Raw genomic sequence first — 13,145 nt, 5'->3', positions numbered from 1 at the left:
AGATGTATAGTCTCAAGGGTTGAGGAAGCTCGCAGCCGAAAAACCATCCAAAGCAGTCACAATCTTGGTATCTTCCCAAAGCGCATTCATACTTGCGCTCTTTTTCGTTACTCAATGCTTGCTTTTCTTCTTTTTCTTATCCTTCCTTGAATTTTTACCGCCATGAGTGCTGATGGGTTTTGGGCTGGTAGTTTGCGCTACTGAAGGAGCAGACGATTGGCTTGATATCGGCTGTTGTGGAAGAAGCGAGGTTGTCTCGTTTACTTCTTCGCCTTCATTATCTTCACCTATGTTTGCAGTCCTCTCCCTTTCTACTCTCGGACTCTTCAGAGAGCTCAGCCCACTCGCGTTCCTTGCCAATCCGCCCTGATCACTGATCCGTCTCACAAAGTCTTTGATAGAACTAAGCCTTTTTCTCTTCTTGTCGCCCTTGTCATCTGGCGTAGCGGATCTGCTGCTGTCGGCATAGATAGTCTCAGATTTGGCAGGGGAAGGAACTTCGCGAGAAACAGGCGAAGGCGTGTTGGACGGGGTTGATACAGTCGAGATATGGTGAGGAGTTACTGTCAAACTTGCATGTGAAACAAGGCGCTGAGGTCCGGAGGGGAAGGGCACAGTCCTGGGGGTTGTGGGACTAGAAACCTGCTCAGCTTGAGGCGAGTACGAAGGGCCATGAACATTCGGTGTAGAGGTCGGGGCAATCGGAGACTCAGTGGGAGTAGACCCACCGAGCTCAACAAGGTTGGCTTCTTGTGTGGCATCGGCATTAGAATTCATTGTCATAGAGTCACTGTTGGTAATGTCTTTTTCAGTGGTTTCTTGACCAGCAGTTCCAAGCTTTGCTTGTTCAGAACTCTGGGTCTTGGGTCCGGTCTTGACTGATTCGGCAAAAGTTAGAGCATCAGGATTATTAACAATCGGAACAGGAGGGTCGAGTTCATATCCTTGGCTAGTCTTCGCCTTCAATCGATTATCGCTCTCCTCAACCTGGATTGACCCAATGTTTTCAGTCTGTCTGTTGTCCATTGAGGTGCTGTTTTCAATGGCTACTTCGTTTACAGGCGTATTTGAGGTAGAAGGATTGTCTTTTTTAGATTCACCGTTATTATGCTCCTCACTTTGGTACTTTCGAAACTCATCAGCGGTTGGGAGTGCACTGATAAAACTCTCAACGGCATCGCCTTCAAGAAGCTCGGCCTCGGTATAAATTTGTCTCCTCCACCTGAAATAGTCATGTTAAAAAATGCACCAGCCAGATCAATAAAAACTTACATTCTAGCAAAAGCACCGTTCTTTTCGATCAAATCTTTATAGCCACCAATCTCTATGAGCTGGCCTTCTTTCATAACCATGATTTTATCAGAATTGATGATAGTTGAAAGACGATGTGCGATAGAAAGACTCGTACGACCTTTAGCCTAAACAGCAGAAAGTAAGCATATGCTTCCGAGAGATTCGACAAAGCAGCAGCGACTCACCAATTTTGATAACGACTTTTGAATATCACGTTCTGTCTCAGTGTCGAGAGCAGAAGTAGCTTCATCCAAAACCTAAACATTTCGTCAACTAATCCGCTCGACATCATGAAAAGGTACTACATACGAGAATCGCTGGAGACTTCAAAAACATCCTGGCCAAACTGACCCTCTGCTTCTCTCCGCCAGAAAGCCTGACTCCTCTTTCGCCCACAACTGTATCATACCCATCCTCAAATGTTATAATTTTATCATGAATTCTTCCAGCTTGAGCAGCTTCAATGATCTCGTCGTCGGTCGCGTCAGGTTTACCATAAGCAATATTGGCGCCAATAGAATCGTTCCAAAGCACAGAATCTTGAGGGACGATACCAATTGCTTGACGGAGAGATGATTGGGTCACTTGTGAAATATCTTGACCGTCGATATAGATGTGACCCGATTGGACATCATAGAATCGGTACAAAAGACGCAAAACAGTGGACTTGCCTGATCCAGTTTCGCCCACGAGGGCGAGCGACTGGCCTTTGTCAAGTTTGAATGAGATATTTTTAACAGCATCCCTAGCACCATCGTAAGAAAAAGTGACATTGTCAAATTCGACAACACCGTCCGTGATAATAAGTTCCTTGGCATTTGGGACATCTTTGATCTCCGTCTTTTCACCAAGAAGAGTGAGCAGCTTCTCGGCGTCAATGATGTCGGAGCTGATAGTTTTATAGAGTGAGCTCAAAGAGTTGAGGGGCGAGGTGAATTGTCCAAAGTAAGTAATATAAATGACAAAGCTTGCGGCACTACTATTGCCCTGCATGATCTTCATGGCGAGCAACACTGCACCAATTGCAAATGCAAGCAAAAGCAATAAGCTTTGGAAGGTATAAATCAATTGAAGACCTATACGCCACTGATAGTCGACTCTGATCGTGTCATCTACGGCTTCTTCAAACCGCACAACCTCACGTTGTTCGGAAGTAAAGTACTTGACACTTTCCCAATTTGTCAGAACGTCGGAGACAATACCGCGTTGCCGTACGTCCGTATTGATATATTCTCGGCGGTATTTTGAGCTATATCTGGTTGCGTAGAATGAAAAGAGGCAGTAGGGAACCATGACCGCGAGTATTGAAAAAGTGATGGTAGGACCAAACAACCACACAAAGACGGAGAAGCCAATGACGGTGTCAGAGAGGGTAGGTATTACTTCGAACAACACTGTCCTCAGTAGCTCATTGATGGCAGAACCACGATCGATTATACGCAACACTTCTCCAGTATTGCGCCTCGTGTGGTACGACAATGAAAGGTCCAAAAGGTGGTTGAAGCAGAGCATCTGCATCTCACGGTCGGTGTATTGCACAACTGGGATCCAAAAGTATTGCTCGACACATGTGAGTATGCCATAGCTGCTAATCATTCTAATACCGAGGTAAGCACCGAGCGCTTTCCAGACATCGATCTTGTATCGCCAGCTTGAAAGCGCTTCTATAAGCCAGCCGAGAGTTATAGGCTTCAACGGGTTCAATACTCTTTCCAAAAGTATTATCCCAGAAGTGATAAGGATGTGAAACTGAAGTTTCCTGCTGGTTGATGGCCAAAGCTTGGGTACTAGCTTTTTGAATTTTGGCCAGCTTTCGTTCCAAGGTAGCATCTTTTTAGGCTCACGCTTGGTTCCCAGCTGCTTGTTGATTTTGATCTTCTTTTGGCGGCGCCTTTCCTCCTCCTCACGCTGTTGTTGGGCTTGTTGAGCAGCAGAAGGAGTGTTGCTGCCGCTTTGTGTAAAAGTGCCATACCCGCTCGTACCGAGAAAATTGGGCTGGAGACGGTCATTGATACTCTCGACAGGTGTGTTGATGAGCTGAGTGCGCTCATATGCAGACTCATAGGACACATGAGGAGATGATATGGCGATGAGCACGAGAGGGAATAATAGTAATCTTGAAGACGACGGGACAAGGGAAAGGATGAAGAATAGTTGCTCCCAGCCGTCTGTGTTCATGTCAGTACACTGGCTACTTGCGTGATCTTGGTTTACCTGAACGGATTTCTCTCTTGACAAGCCACACCAAGTTCACCGTCTCTGCCACGACAGCCAAAGTGCCTAAAACGAGTAAAGCCTTGCCGAATTTGTTTCTCCAGAGAGAAGCCATGAGAGCTATTCCCCATACCAAAAGACCACCTATGGCATACACAATCTCTCCGCCAAGCTCATATCCTTGCAGATGGGTAGGCAAGTTGGTACCATAACGCGCTCGGGCGGAAAGGAGATCTCCTACCAGTATACCAACATCGACAAGACTTGTCACGACGAGCAACGCCAAAAGAGTGAGGATGAGTGTACGCCTAGGCGTGACTTTCTGTACAGTGACGGGCGTAATCCCGGGAAGTTCTGGAGTTGGAGAGGAAGCCGGAGTGAGAGAGAACGGGAGAGGGAAAGCGAGGAGGATTGGGTAAAAGTAATGGATAAGGCTGAGTATGGGAAGCGTCATGGCCTCTTTCAATACTCGCTGCTTTTATGCTGTAGAAGAAGCAGGATAAGCCGTTTGGTAGGCAAATGGTATACCTATATGCTTTTTTTTGAAATCAGTTCTATAATAGATAGAAAAGAAGAACAAAGGTAAACAAATATTCGGCTTTATATAACTTAAAACACACAGATCTTTTAGCCACTTGCGGCTATATACTAATGTATCTGTATAAGTGACACTTTCTGTGCATTCGGGCTGGGAGCAGCAAAACATGCACTGAGTATATTAAAAATGGACTCATAGCAAGCCCATTCATTACTAGGTATAGTACTGTCATGCCTCCAATTAGCATGTCATTAGGAAACAGATGGCAAAAAGGCGTTCCAGTTGGAAAGTCGACATAAACATGTCAAACTATTCGTTGAAAATCAACAGATAAGTTGAACAAAAAGTCTATCAAAAAGCAAAATAAGAAAAGAAGACTGGAATTGTTTATTTTTTGCCCGCCTGGGCACCAAAGTAGCCACCAAGAACAACGGCGATGATGAGAATGATAACGACTTGGCAGTGTTAGTGTTCATCCATGCAGAGATATCTAGACCCACCAATGATCCAGAAGCAGATCCACTTCTTTCTTCTGGCCTTTCGCGCGCTCTCTACGGCTTTGTCTGTCTGCACCAATCTGTATCATCTCATCAGCCCTTGTCACTTGCACATTCATGTATCCAATATTCACCCTTGGCCAATATCCTGATCAACACCATGAGCTTGCTGCTCAATGTTGATGATAGCCTCGTCCTGTTGTTCTACGAGCATAGCCATCTCGTTAAACATCTGAGCAAGCTCCGTCATGGTCTTTTCGATCTTTAGAATCTCGGCCTGTCGCTCTTGGACTTCTCGATAAGCACCGCGTGCGGCTCCGTATCGATTAGAGTTTAGCAGCTAGCTCTCAGCGTCAGAGAGAATGACTACGGCTCTCGACGCAACTCACGGCCTGAGAAAAGACTTGAGGGTTATCGCTCTCGGTGACTTGTCTCACTTGTTCCTCAGTGGCATTCGGATTCACTATTTTGTACTGTCGCTCGACCCTGTCTTTAACTTTTTTCCGGAATTCCTTTTCAATAACCTGATGCTCGTTCAGCAAGTCTTGGAAACGCTTCTTTTGTGCTTCAGCCTGAGTTTTTTGAGCCTTGTCGCCTCTGGCGAGCTTGTATAGTTTTTTGACCTGATTTTTGCAATCTTCCCGTTGAACACGAGCCTGGTCATTAAGCTGGCTGGCGTATTCAGCAGCTCCTGGATCTGTCGAGGTCTACCGCATGTCAGCCTTTTATCACACCCACTCAACCACCTACCAAGCTCGCCTGATGGGCCGCTCGGACGGCTTGAATCTGCTCCTGCATCTGGCTCAACAAGGACGTGGTCGCGCTTAGCTCTCCCCAAAAGTCACCCTCTGCACCTCCACTCATCCCACCCATCGCGTATTGCTGTTGCTGTCCATACTGTCCGCCATATGGATTCCCAGCATCTCCGCCCGTATTATACGAGTTGGCCGTGCGAGACGGAGCAACGACTCCGTTGGCCGGCGGCGGATAAGTAGGCTGTGGATTTGGCTGATCACTGCGGGAGATGTTAGTACGCCATGGGTGGTACTGCAGAAAGCACGGACCCATAATGCTTGTTCTTCGGCGGCCACTCGTCAGCTCCTCATCTATACGTCTTGCCTGGCGCGACTCACTACGTTTCCCAGCCTGTCTCTGGCCATTTTCGACGATTGAATAAAAAGGAAAACAAAAGTGATAATGAAAAGAAAGAAAGAAAGAGAAAATAAGAATCGCCGACAGGTAGACGCGACAGGCAGTGCGTAGAGGTCCGTGCCTGACTGCGATGTGGCAATGAAAGGATTAAAATGGAAAAGGAGGCGGGAACGGAATCAAAACCCGGAGGCGATATGTCCGGGAGTGTGGTTGTGTCCGGACATATTGCCTCCAGAGAATCATTTGTTGAATGATATTTCTATTTCCTATTCTATTCTTAATTCCAATCTTACCCGTTTGGACGAGCAAAGCAAGGATGTTTTGGACAAACTGGCTATATGTGTGTCCTTCTGCGGCTGCAGTGGACAGCAACCGTCGTATTCAGTCCAGCCAAGGTTTACTGCAACCCATAGGAGAAGTGTGACAGACAGATGCTATAGGTTAAATGCCTCGGACGGCGTGGCTGAAAACGGTTGTCGACGATGCTTTCAAACAATTTCTTGAATCATTGGGAAGACTGATCAAGGCTCGTGACGATACCAGATTCAAAGATGCTTCGCAGCTTTACTTCCTTTTATTTCGATTGCAGACGACTGACCGTCTGAGTTTTCTGGTATTGACAGCAGCATCAGGAGCTTCTTTTGTGATCCTAGGTATTCAGAGTCCGGCTAAAAGGTGTTTGCTAGTTAAGGATATATAGTATCAGGATTGATTATGATTCTTCTGATGCATCTTGCCTTTCTGCATTTGACTATCAACTAACAATGTCTCCCAATTCCGAATCAGACGACCACGACTTCCAAAAATACTGATCGGAGTATATCATCTCGAGTCTCAGATGCTTCTTCCGAATTGGAGAGGCGTGCACGTAGGATAACAAAGCCATCTTCTACACAACCTGGAGGAATACATACCAGAAGGTAAGCTTGATGAGAAAGCATCTGAGATCTTTCATTCTCAGGCTAACCAACTTGTCACAACAGAAAATCAACAGCATCATCAACATCAGGTAGTCCTGTATTTCAACGCTTAATGAAGAGTATCATGGAAGAAAATGAGAGGCAATTCAAACCAGGTAACAAATAATTGAATGCGAATAGAATACACATACATACCAGACAGCGTATCTAATTAATGTTGGGAATGCAGTTAAAAGAGCAAAAGAGAGATGCATTTCTATCTCAAAGCATGTAAGAGTATATGTAATAAATAGATCAATGTCAGGATCATGGGCAGTGTATGGCTGGGGGAGTACAGGATATTGTGTATGTGTCAGGATTAGGCCGACTGTCAGGAATAGGGGTGATCTTGGGCTTGGGTCTGGGAGTGCTTGGGACGAGTGTGTTATCTGTGGATATCTATCTTAAATAGATGAAGACAGCTATCAAGATTCATTCCTTGAGGAGGTATCAGCAGGAAGACCTTCCTTCTATCTTTGACGCTCTGCATCCTTCAGCCAGGTCCTAGTTCAACCCACTATACCATCTCTGAGGCATACATAACAACCTGTGCTTGACTGTCCTTTGCCTGACGTGGTCCTGACACCGACGTGGGAGTCAGCCAGAGAGAGAGGAGGAGGAAAGAGGAAGAATGCCTCTGGCTCAACAATATGGGTAGGTGAAAATAGGTAGGATAAGGATAGGCGAGATTATAGGATATGATTAGCACAAGAGATGTGATTGGAAGAAGAGAGATTTAAGGTAATAGAATAGAAGGATGTGATTCTAGTATGGTTAGACATATGAGACTTTGGGGTTTGACGTATGTGTCAGGATAATGTACAAGGTTCGGATCGAAGAACACGGGATATTGTGTATGCAGAGGAAATAGTATAGTTGGTTGACTGCCGCAGAAGCCTCAGATATATAAGGAAGGGATTGTGGTTGATAGATCCCAGAGGATGAATCTTGATAGCTGTTTGAGACTATTCCAGTTAGACACGTCTTATCCAAGCTACTCTCGTCCCAAGACTTTCAATCGAAAACCCGAGAACTCATCCAGAATCCTGACAACCAACTACATACATTGATCCAAAGTGTTGATTAATAACCTTTGGATTGCGTAGAACGTATAAGTTATCTTCAACAATTAAAACTCGAGTTTGTTCATAAACACCTCTGTGTCAATGCTGTTTCACGAGTAGAGCAGACATCGGAGGGTCGAATTGCTCTGTGAATATCTCAAAAGGAAATTCCATTCACAAACATGCAGGTTATTCAAAGCCTTCAAGAGGAATCTTGTTTTGAAGCATCTTGCAAGCAATCTCAAACAAATAGTCAAGACACTCCGCCTGGGTCTTGGCCTGTTCCCATGTATTACCTGTGACCATTCAGACTGATTCTGTTCATCAAAGTATCTCACTTACCCCAAACATACACGCCATGTCTTCTTACCAATATCGCAGGAGCATCAGGATATTTTGCCATGGCCTGCAACTTTGTTGAGTGTATCTGCTGGTGTCTAAAACATAGAACAACTCACCTCGGCCATTCCTTCAGTGAGGTCTTCTTCGACTGCTGTGTTCTCAATAATGGGAACTTGCAAAGTGTCGTAATAATGAAGAGCTTTGCCTGTTCCACCAATGCGAACGCCCTTGATCATCTCTTGATGAGAGATTCGAAAGGATGGAGTCTCACGAGGGAGAAGAAGGGTAAGCAGAACTGAAATTATTTAGTATTACAAGCCAAGTTGTAGTGTGCAAGGAGGCAGAATGCTTACCAGCATGTTGGGAATGAGTATGAATACAAGCTCCAGCGTTCCTCATGGTGAAAGCGTTCCAGAATAGTGGAGTGCATTGTGATTCCTTCAGTCCCTAAGCGGTATTCATCTCTATCCCAAGCCGTAAAGCGACCAAAAGATACCTCTTTCTTGGGTATTCTGATGAAATCGCGTTTTGAACCTGGTTTAGGCACAGATGATTGGGCAATGGGCAAAACAAAAATATGCTCTGGCTTGATACGTTCTTTTTGGACACCCGAAGGAGCAAGATAAACCAGGTCTCTTTTCTCGGCAGGTCAACAATTCTCTGGCAAAGAGTGCCATCCAGACTGCTCACTTGTCGCGAATACTGATGCCTTTCTCCTTGTTAGCTTAACCTTCACAAGCATTGCATATACACACCGCCGCCAGTGCCGGTCACCCAGCCGAGCTCTATTTCCATTAGCCTAGCACAGTCTGTGAGTATGCCGCGCACTATAGAATCCTTGACACAAGTCACAGATGAGATTGGCAGGCTACGAGGTGTCAACTGCTGTCCTTCATCTTGAGCTCTAATCGTTCTCACATACATGTTCGGGATCATGACTATGGATGAGAGCTTCTGCCTCTTCTGATGTGTAAGTTTTGGTCATGAGGAATGGTTTTACAGAGGCAATTGAGGAATAAATAAATAAACAAAGAAGGAAAGAAAAAAAGTTGTGGTGGAGGTACGTTTATCGCTGTTGCAGTAAATAATTTAAAACTATTTGGTTCTTTAGAAATTAATTTGTATCTACAATTAAACATTGTTACAATGTACCACCTCATCAAAGGTCTCCATGAGTATCTAACAAGAAGAGAAGAGTATTCGGTGGTGATTATTGGCTTGGATAATGTGAGTAAAACTTATGCTGACTGAATAACCCAGTAGCTGATAGACAATTCGATAGGCAGGCAAGACGGTAAGAACATTACTCTCAACACTTGATTGAAGGAAGCTGATACATATGCAAAGACGATGCTTGAGAAGATCAAGACAATGTACAATCCTACGCCAGGCATGCCACCTGAAAAGATTGGACCAACAGTTGGCCAAAACAGTGAGTGATGCACTCCTAAATCACTTGCTTACAACCTGCCAGTTGGCAAAATCTCCTTACCATCCACGACCCTTCATTTTTATGATCTCGGTGGACAAAGAGACATCAGATCCATCTGGGAGAAATATTATGATGAATGTCATGCTGTGGTTTTTGTTCTAGATGCCACTGATCAAGCAAGATTATCTGAAACTTGGGAGGTATTTGGTATGTAGGATCAAGATATCACAACTGTCCTTACTGATAGCCGTGCAGATGAGGTCTTGAATTCTCCCAGGCTGCTCAACCTACCGCTTCTTCTGTTGGCGAATAAACAAGATAGTCCAACGTCATTGTCGGTCGCCGAGATTCGTGAATCTTTTGAAGCATGGCAACGGTCATTGTCCAATCGGGAATCGGATAGTAGCCCCAAAGCAGCTGAATACAAAGGCAAAGGTAAAGGTAAAGCTCTTATGAGAAATGCGGATGACTCGGTGCAAGGTCAACAACTAGAGACTTCAGCGAGGAAAAGTAACGAATGGGATGATGGGGGTGCAAAAGCTGAGAGAATGGCTAGTCTTGACGTGATGGGTGCCTCTGCTCTGGAAGGGTGGGTTCCTATTCTTGAGTTTGTAGCTTGTTGATCTCACTGTTTCTAGGACTGGCATAAGGGATGCGGTAAATTGGCTATATATTCGTGTACAAAATGCCCGTAAAATGTGCGTTTCTTGGGAATTTATAAGCGACTGACTGGGTAGTGAGACCAAGGGATAATCGCAGAGAATTATGTCCATGAGACTATCCACACCTAACATCAAGTGATAATCCTTGTCTATAATCTGAAAGAAATTTCGAGGTTGCACCCAATACGAACTAATATATTGCACTCACAAACGCATCATAGTGCAAGAGCAATTACACTCGCATTGTGAACAACACAATATAATACATTGATCTAAGGTATCAACCGCAGGATTGACTGCTCTCATATTCCGCTCAACAAGAACGGTTATTGTTGTATGCAAAGTTCTGTTTATCCTGTGCTCATATAGCTCATCTACGGTTTTTGGGTCGAAACCCTCCTTTTCTATTCTCATGGCAATCTTTGAATTTGTGTGGAAAACTTACTACAACTATCATGTAACTTTTCAGAACTGAATCAAGTCATTTTTCGGGCTCGCCATGACTAGTCGCTCAAGGTAGTCTCCTCAACTACAGTATGAGTGAATCGAACTCTGCTATGTGTTTTGTCCAGCGAAGCGAGGTTGACAAGTAAAATTGTAAGAGTCGCAGAGAGTCGTTTCTTTTTATGCTAATGCTCATTCCCAGTACAGTGTCTTTATGTTTTTTAACCTTTGAATGGATAACAAGATCTTATCCGCCCTCAGTATCAAGGTCAACAAGCCTCTGTCAACGCTATAGCTGCTTGTTATCTTGACTCACTTGTCAAATCATGCTTTTCTGAATCGATTTCGAATCTGCGTAGCGAAGTCACGGACGGTTCTATGGCTTACGGCAATGACCCCAACGCCGTTATGTACTGGGAAATTTCCTTGAGGAAACAGGTGGTGAGTATACCATCAACCACACTCGCCTTTGTTCATGTTTGATTATAGAGCGTGGACGAAATGGACAAGACGATTGTGAAGATTCATCGTATTACCACAAATGTTTTGGATAAAGATTGAAAGACAATTACCATTTTATGAAGAGAGGAAATCCTTGGGTATTGCTGACAACCTTGACTTCTTTCTAGGACAACCATTAGATCAAGGTTAGTACTTTAGGCAGTGTTTTTAAGAATGTAACACCATTGGCTGGTTCTATCTTGCTGTTAGTGATCATACAGGCTAAATGCTCATGTCTAGTCTTGCAGAAAGGGAAATGTGGGGAGAGAGGGAGGATGAAGAGTTTGCCCAGGGAGTGGCATAGCTAGATGAACAATTCCTAAAGAACGAACCTAAAGCCCATTATTGTCAAGTTCATCCAAAAAAAATCTTGACCAAGCTCATCTCTTCTCAACGCCTATTATGTCTCAGCCTTACCTTGATCTTGACACTCATCTGAAGTAATACAAAGTCTCTTCTATTTACAAATTCACTCATATGATTATACCTAAATCCTGCCTTTTCGGAATCCAAATGCAAAGTAGACCATGGCAACTTGTTCATTATTATACATGCTTTTATCAAGAAACCTGCCATGAGCTCCAATAATCCATAAAAGCCCATTGTTCCCTTGGATGAATTCATCATTGTGCAAGTTGAGACGTAGTAACTTTCCTCTCTCACCATTCTATGCATTCCCATTCAATATAATGGCGTTCATTTCCTTTTCAAAATCTAGTCAAGTCAATATAGATTATCTATTTTTGGGAATCTTCCAACAGTTTATTCACTTCCATTTACTACAGCGGCCTCAGAGTCCAAAGGAGATTCTCTATTCCTCTTATTTACATTGATATTTCCGAGTGATTCTCTGGATGTTGTGTCTGTTCATCTTGGATCTAATGGTTTAGGAACCCTACCACGCGAGTTGCTGCTGTTTCTTCGCTGCGAGTGACGAGACGACAGTTCTGCTTTTAGAAGTTTACTCGAGCATATTGTCAGAGAAATCGTCCCGTCCTGGCTGTGGATAAGAAAGTAGACCGCATTCGTTGACCGAACAGTGCTTCCTGGAATGACTTCCACGGAGTTGTTTTCATCATGAATTGTGATTTTCGACACACCATCACTTGTCCTTGTAAGATTGCTGCCATATGAACTGTGCCGTAAATGATAAGTGAAGTACCAGGGACTCATGACCGCCACACTATCACAACGACAAGTCCAGCAGTGACCTCTAGACAGTAAGTCAGTGGACAGGTTTGTATTCAAATGATTATAATCATTAGTCCCTAGACCAATCGTATGGCAACTGTAGAGGCCTCATCCTGGCGAAATATCACGAGAAAAGCCTGGTGAAGGATCAAATTTTGGAGATTGTTCCACTCTATGATAGTCATCAGCAAAGGGAGAGAGGTGGCTACGTGTAACCATCAAGGGATTCTCAAGAGTTGGGACTGTAGGCGAGAAGTTTTCATGCCGACTATGACTTGTTCTAGACCGCCTTCGCGGAAAAGAAGGAGGCATAGTAGAGCTGGCAGATAGTGGCCGCATTTATCAGTGCCATTGCTTGTGTGTGGTGAACCAAAGAGCGAAGAAAAAGTAAGAGGGTTGTTATTTAAATTGAAGGGATGGCCATGACCGCTTGAGGGACTGCTTCGTCTTCTATCATAGAGACGTTCAACAGGATAACCGGGTTGGCCTGCGTCCAGTTGCGAAGGGTCTCTTGTGACTGTGACTTCTGGTACTGGTAACCATCCTACGAATTTGGACGTCCTTGCTTACTTGACATGGTATCATGCTGATATAGATATGATGGCAGATAGGTTGTTTCTACTCTTGTATGTGTTGGGTCCTTGGTTTTCAAATCTGTGTTAGGAATCGGTTGGACAATACAACTCAACTTTTGCTTTAACAGAGGACTCAGTCGATGGAGTAAACCTAAGAGACGAAGCCTCAAGAAAGCAAATTCGCCACAAGTAATTCCATAATGAGTTATGGAACAAAGGGCTATCGTATTTCACTAGCTCGACATTTAAGAAGGGTGAAAGGCGAGAAAGCGCATCTTCTC

At 44.3% G+C, this 13,145-nt stretch overlaps 5 protein-coding genes across 5 annotated transcripts; 2 read left to right on the top strand and 3 right to left on the bottom strand.

Moving 5' to 3' along the window:
* Nucleotides 1–111: 111 nt before the first annotated feature.
* Nucleotides 112–3,961, bottom strand: L203_105730 (uncharacterized protein; the record flags this gene model as incomplete). The annotated part of the gene is made up of 5 exons (XM_066215097.1): nt 112–1,222; nt 1,273–1,418; nt 1,479–1,550; nt 1,603–3,461; nt 3,508–3,961. The coding sequence occupies 5 exons, from the start codon at nt 3,959–3,961 to the stop codon at nt 112–114; spliced, it is 3,642 nt and encodes a 1,213-aa protein (XP_066071194.1).
* A 471-nt stretch (nt 3,962–4,432) lies between these two features.
* L203_105729 (uncharacterized protein) lies at nt 4,433–5,702 on the bottom strand (the record flags this gene model as incomplete). The annotated part of the gene is made up of 7 exons (XM_066215096.1): nt 4,433–4,500; nt 4,546–4,622; nt 4,677–4,882; nt 4,932–5,249; nt 5,293–5,557; nt 5,607–5,620; nt 5,676–5,702. The coding sequence occupies 7 exons, from the start codon at nt 5,700–5,702 to the stop codon at nt 4,433–4,435; spliced, it is 975 nt and encodes a 324-aa protein (XP_066071193.1).
* A 437-nt stretch (nt 5,703–6,139) lies between these two features.
* L203_105728 (uncharacterized protein) lies at nt 6,140–6,780 on the top strand (the record flags this gene model as incomplete). Its single annotated transcript, XM_066215095.1, has 3 exons — nt 6,140–6,307; nt 6,481–6,614; nt 6,678–6,780. 3 exons carry the CDS (start codon nt 6,140–6,142, stop codon nt 6,778–6,780), a joined length of 405 nt encoding a protein of 134 aa, XP_066071192.1.
* A 1,126-nt stretch (nt 6,781–7,906) lies between these two features.
* On the bottom strand, nt 7,907–9,044 carry L203_105727 (methylthioribulose-1-phosphate dehydratase; the record flags this gene model as incomplete). Its single annotated transcript, XM_066215094.1, has 9 exons — nt 7,907–8,013; nt 8,060–8,123; nt 8,176–8,354; nt 8,413–8,506; nt 8,556–8,694; nt 8,750–8,768; nt 8,815–8,844; nt 8,888–8,927; nt 8,982–9,044. 9 exons carry the CDS (start codon nt 9,042–9,044, stop codon nt 7,907–7,909), a joined length of 735 nt encoding a protein of 244 aa, XP_066071191.1.
* Nucleotides 9,045–9,205: 161 nt separating this feature from the next.
* L203_105726 (uncharacterized protein) lies at nt 9,206–11,158 on the top strand (the record flags this gene model as incomplete). Its single annotated transcript, XM_066215093.1, has 11 exons — nt 9,206–9,286; nt 9,342–9,353; nt 9,407–9,491; nt 9,534–9,698; nt 9,747–9,926; nt 9,972–10,080; nt 10,130–10,189; nt 10,726–10,750; nt 10,800–10,805; nt 10,859–11,038; nt 11,087–11,158. 11 exons carry the CDS (start codon nt 9,206–9,208, stop codon nt 11,156–11,158), a joined length of 975 nt encoding a protein of 324 aa, XP_066071190.1.
* Nucleotides 11,159–13,145: the final 1,987 nt, after the last annotated feature.

The sequence above is a fragment of the Cryptococcus depauperatus genome, chromosome 7 (genome assembly GCF_001720195.1).
Source record: "Cryptococcus depauperatus CBS 7841 chromosome 7, complete sequence".
Classification (NCBI taxonomy): Eukaryota; Fungi; Basidiomycota; class Tremellomycetes; order Tremellales; family Cryptococcaceae; genus Cryptococcus; species Cryptococcus depauperatus.
This window is presented reverse-complemented; position numbering and strand designations above follow the sequence as displayed.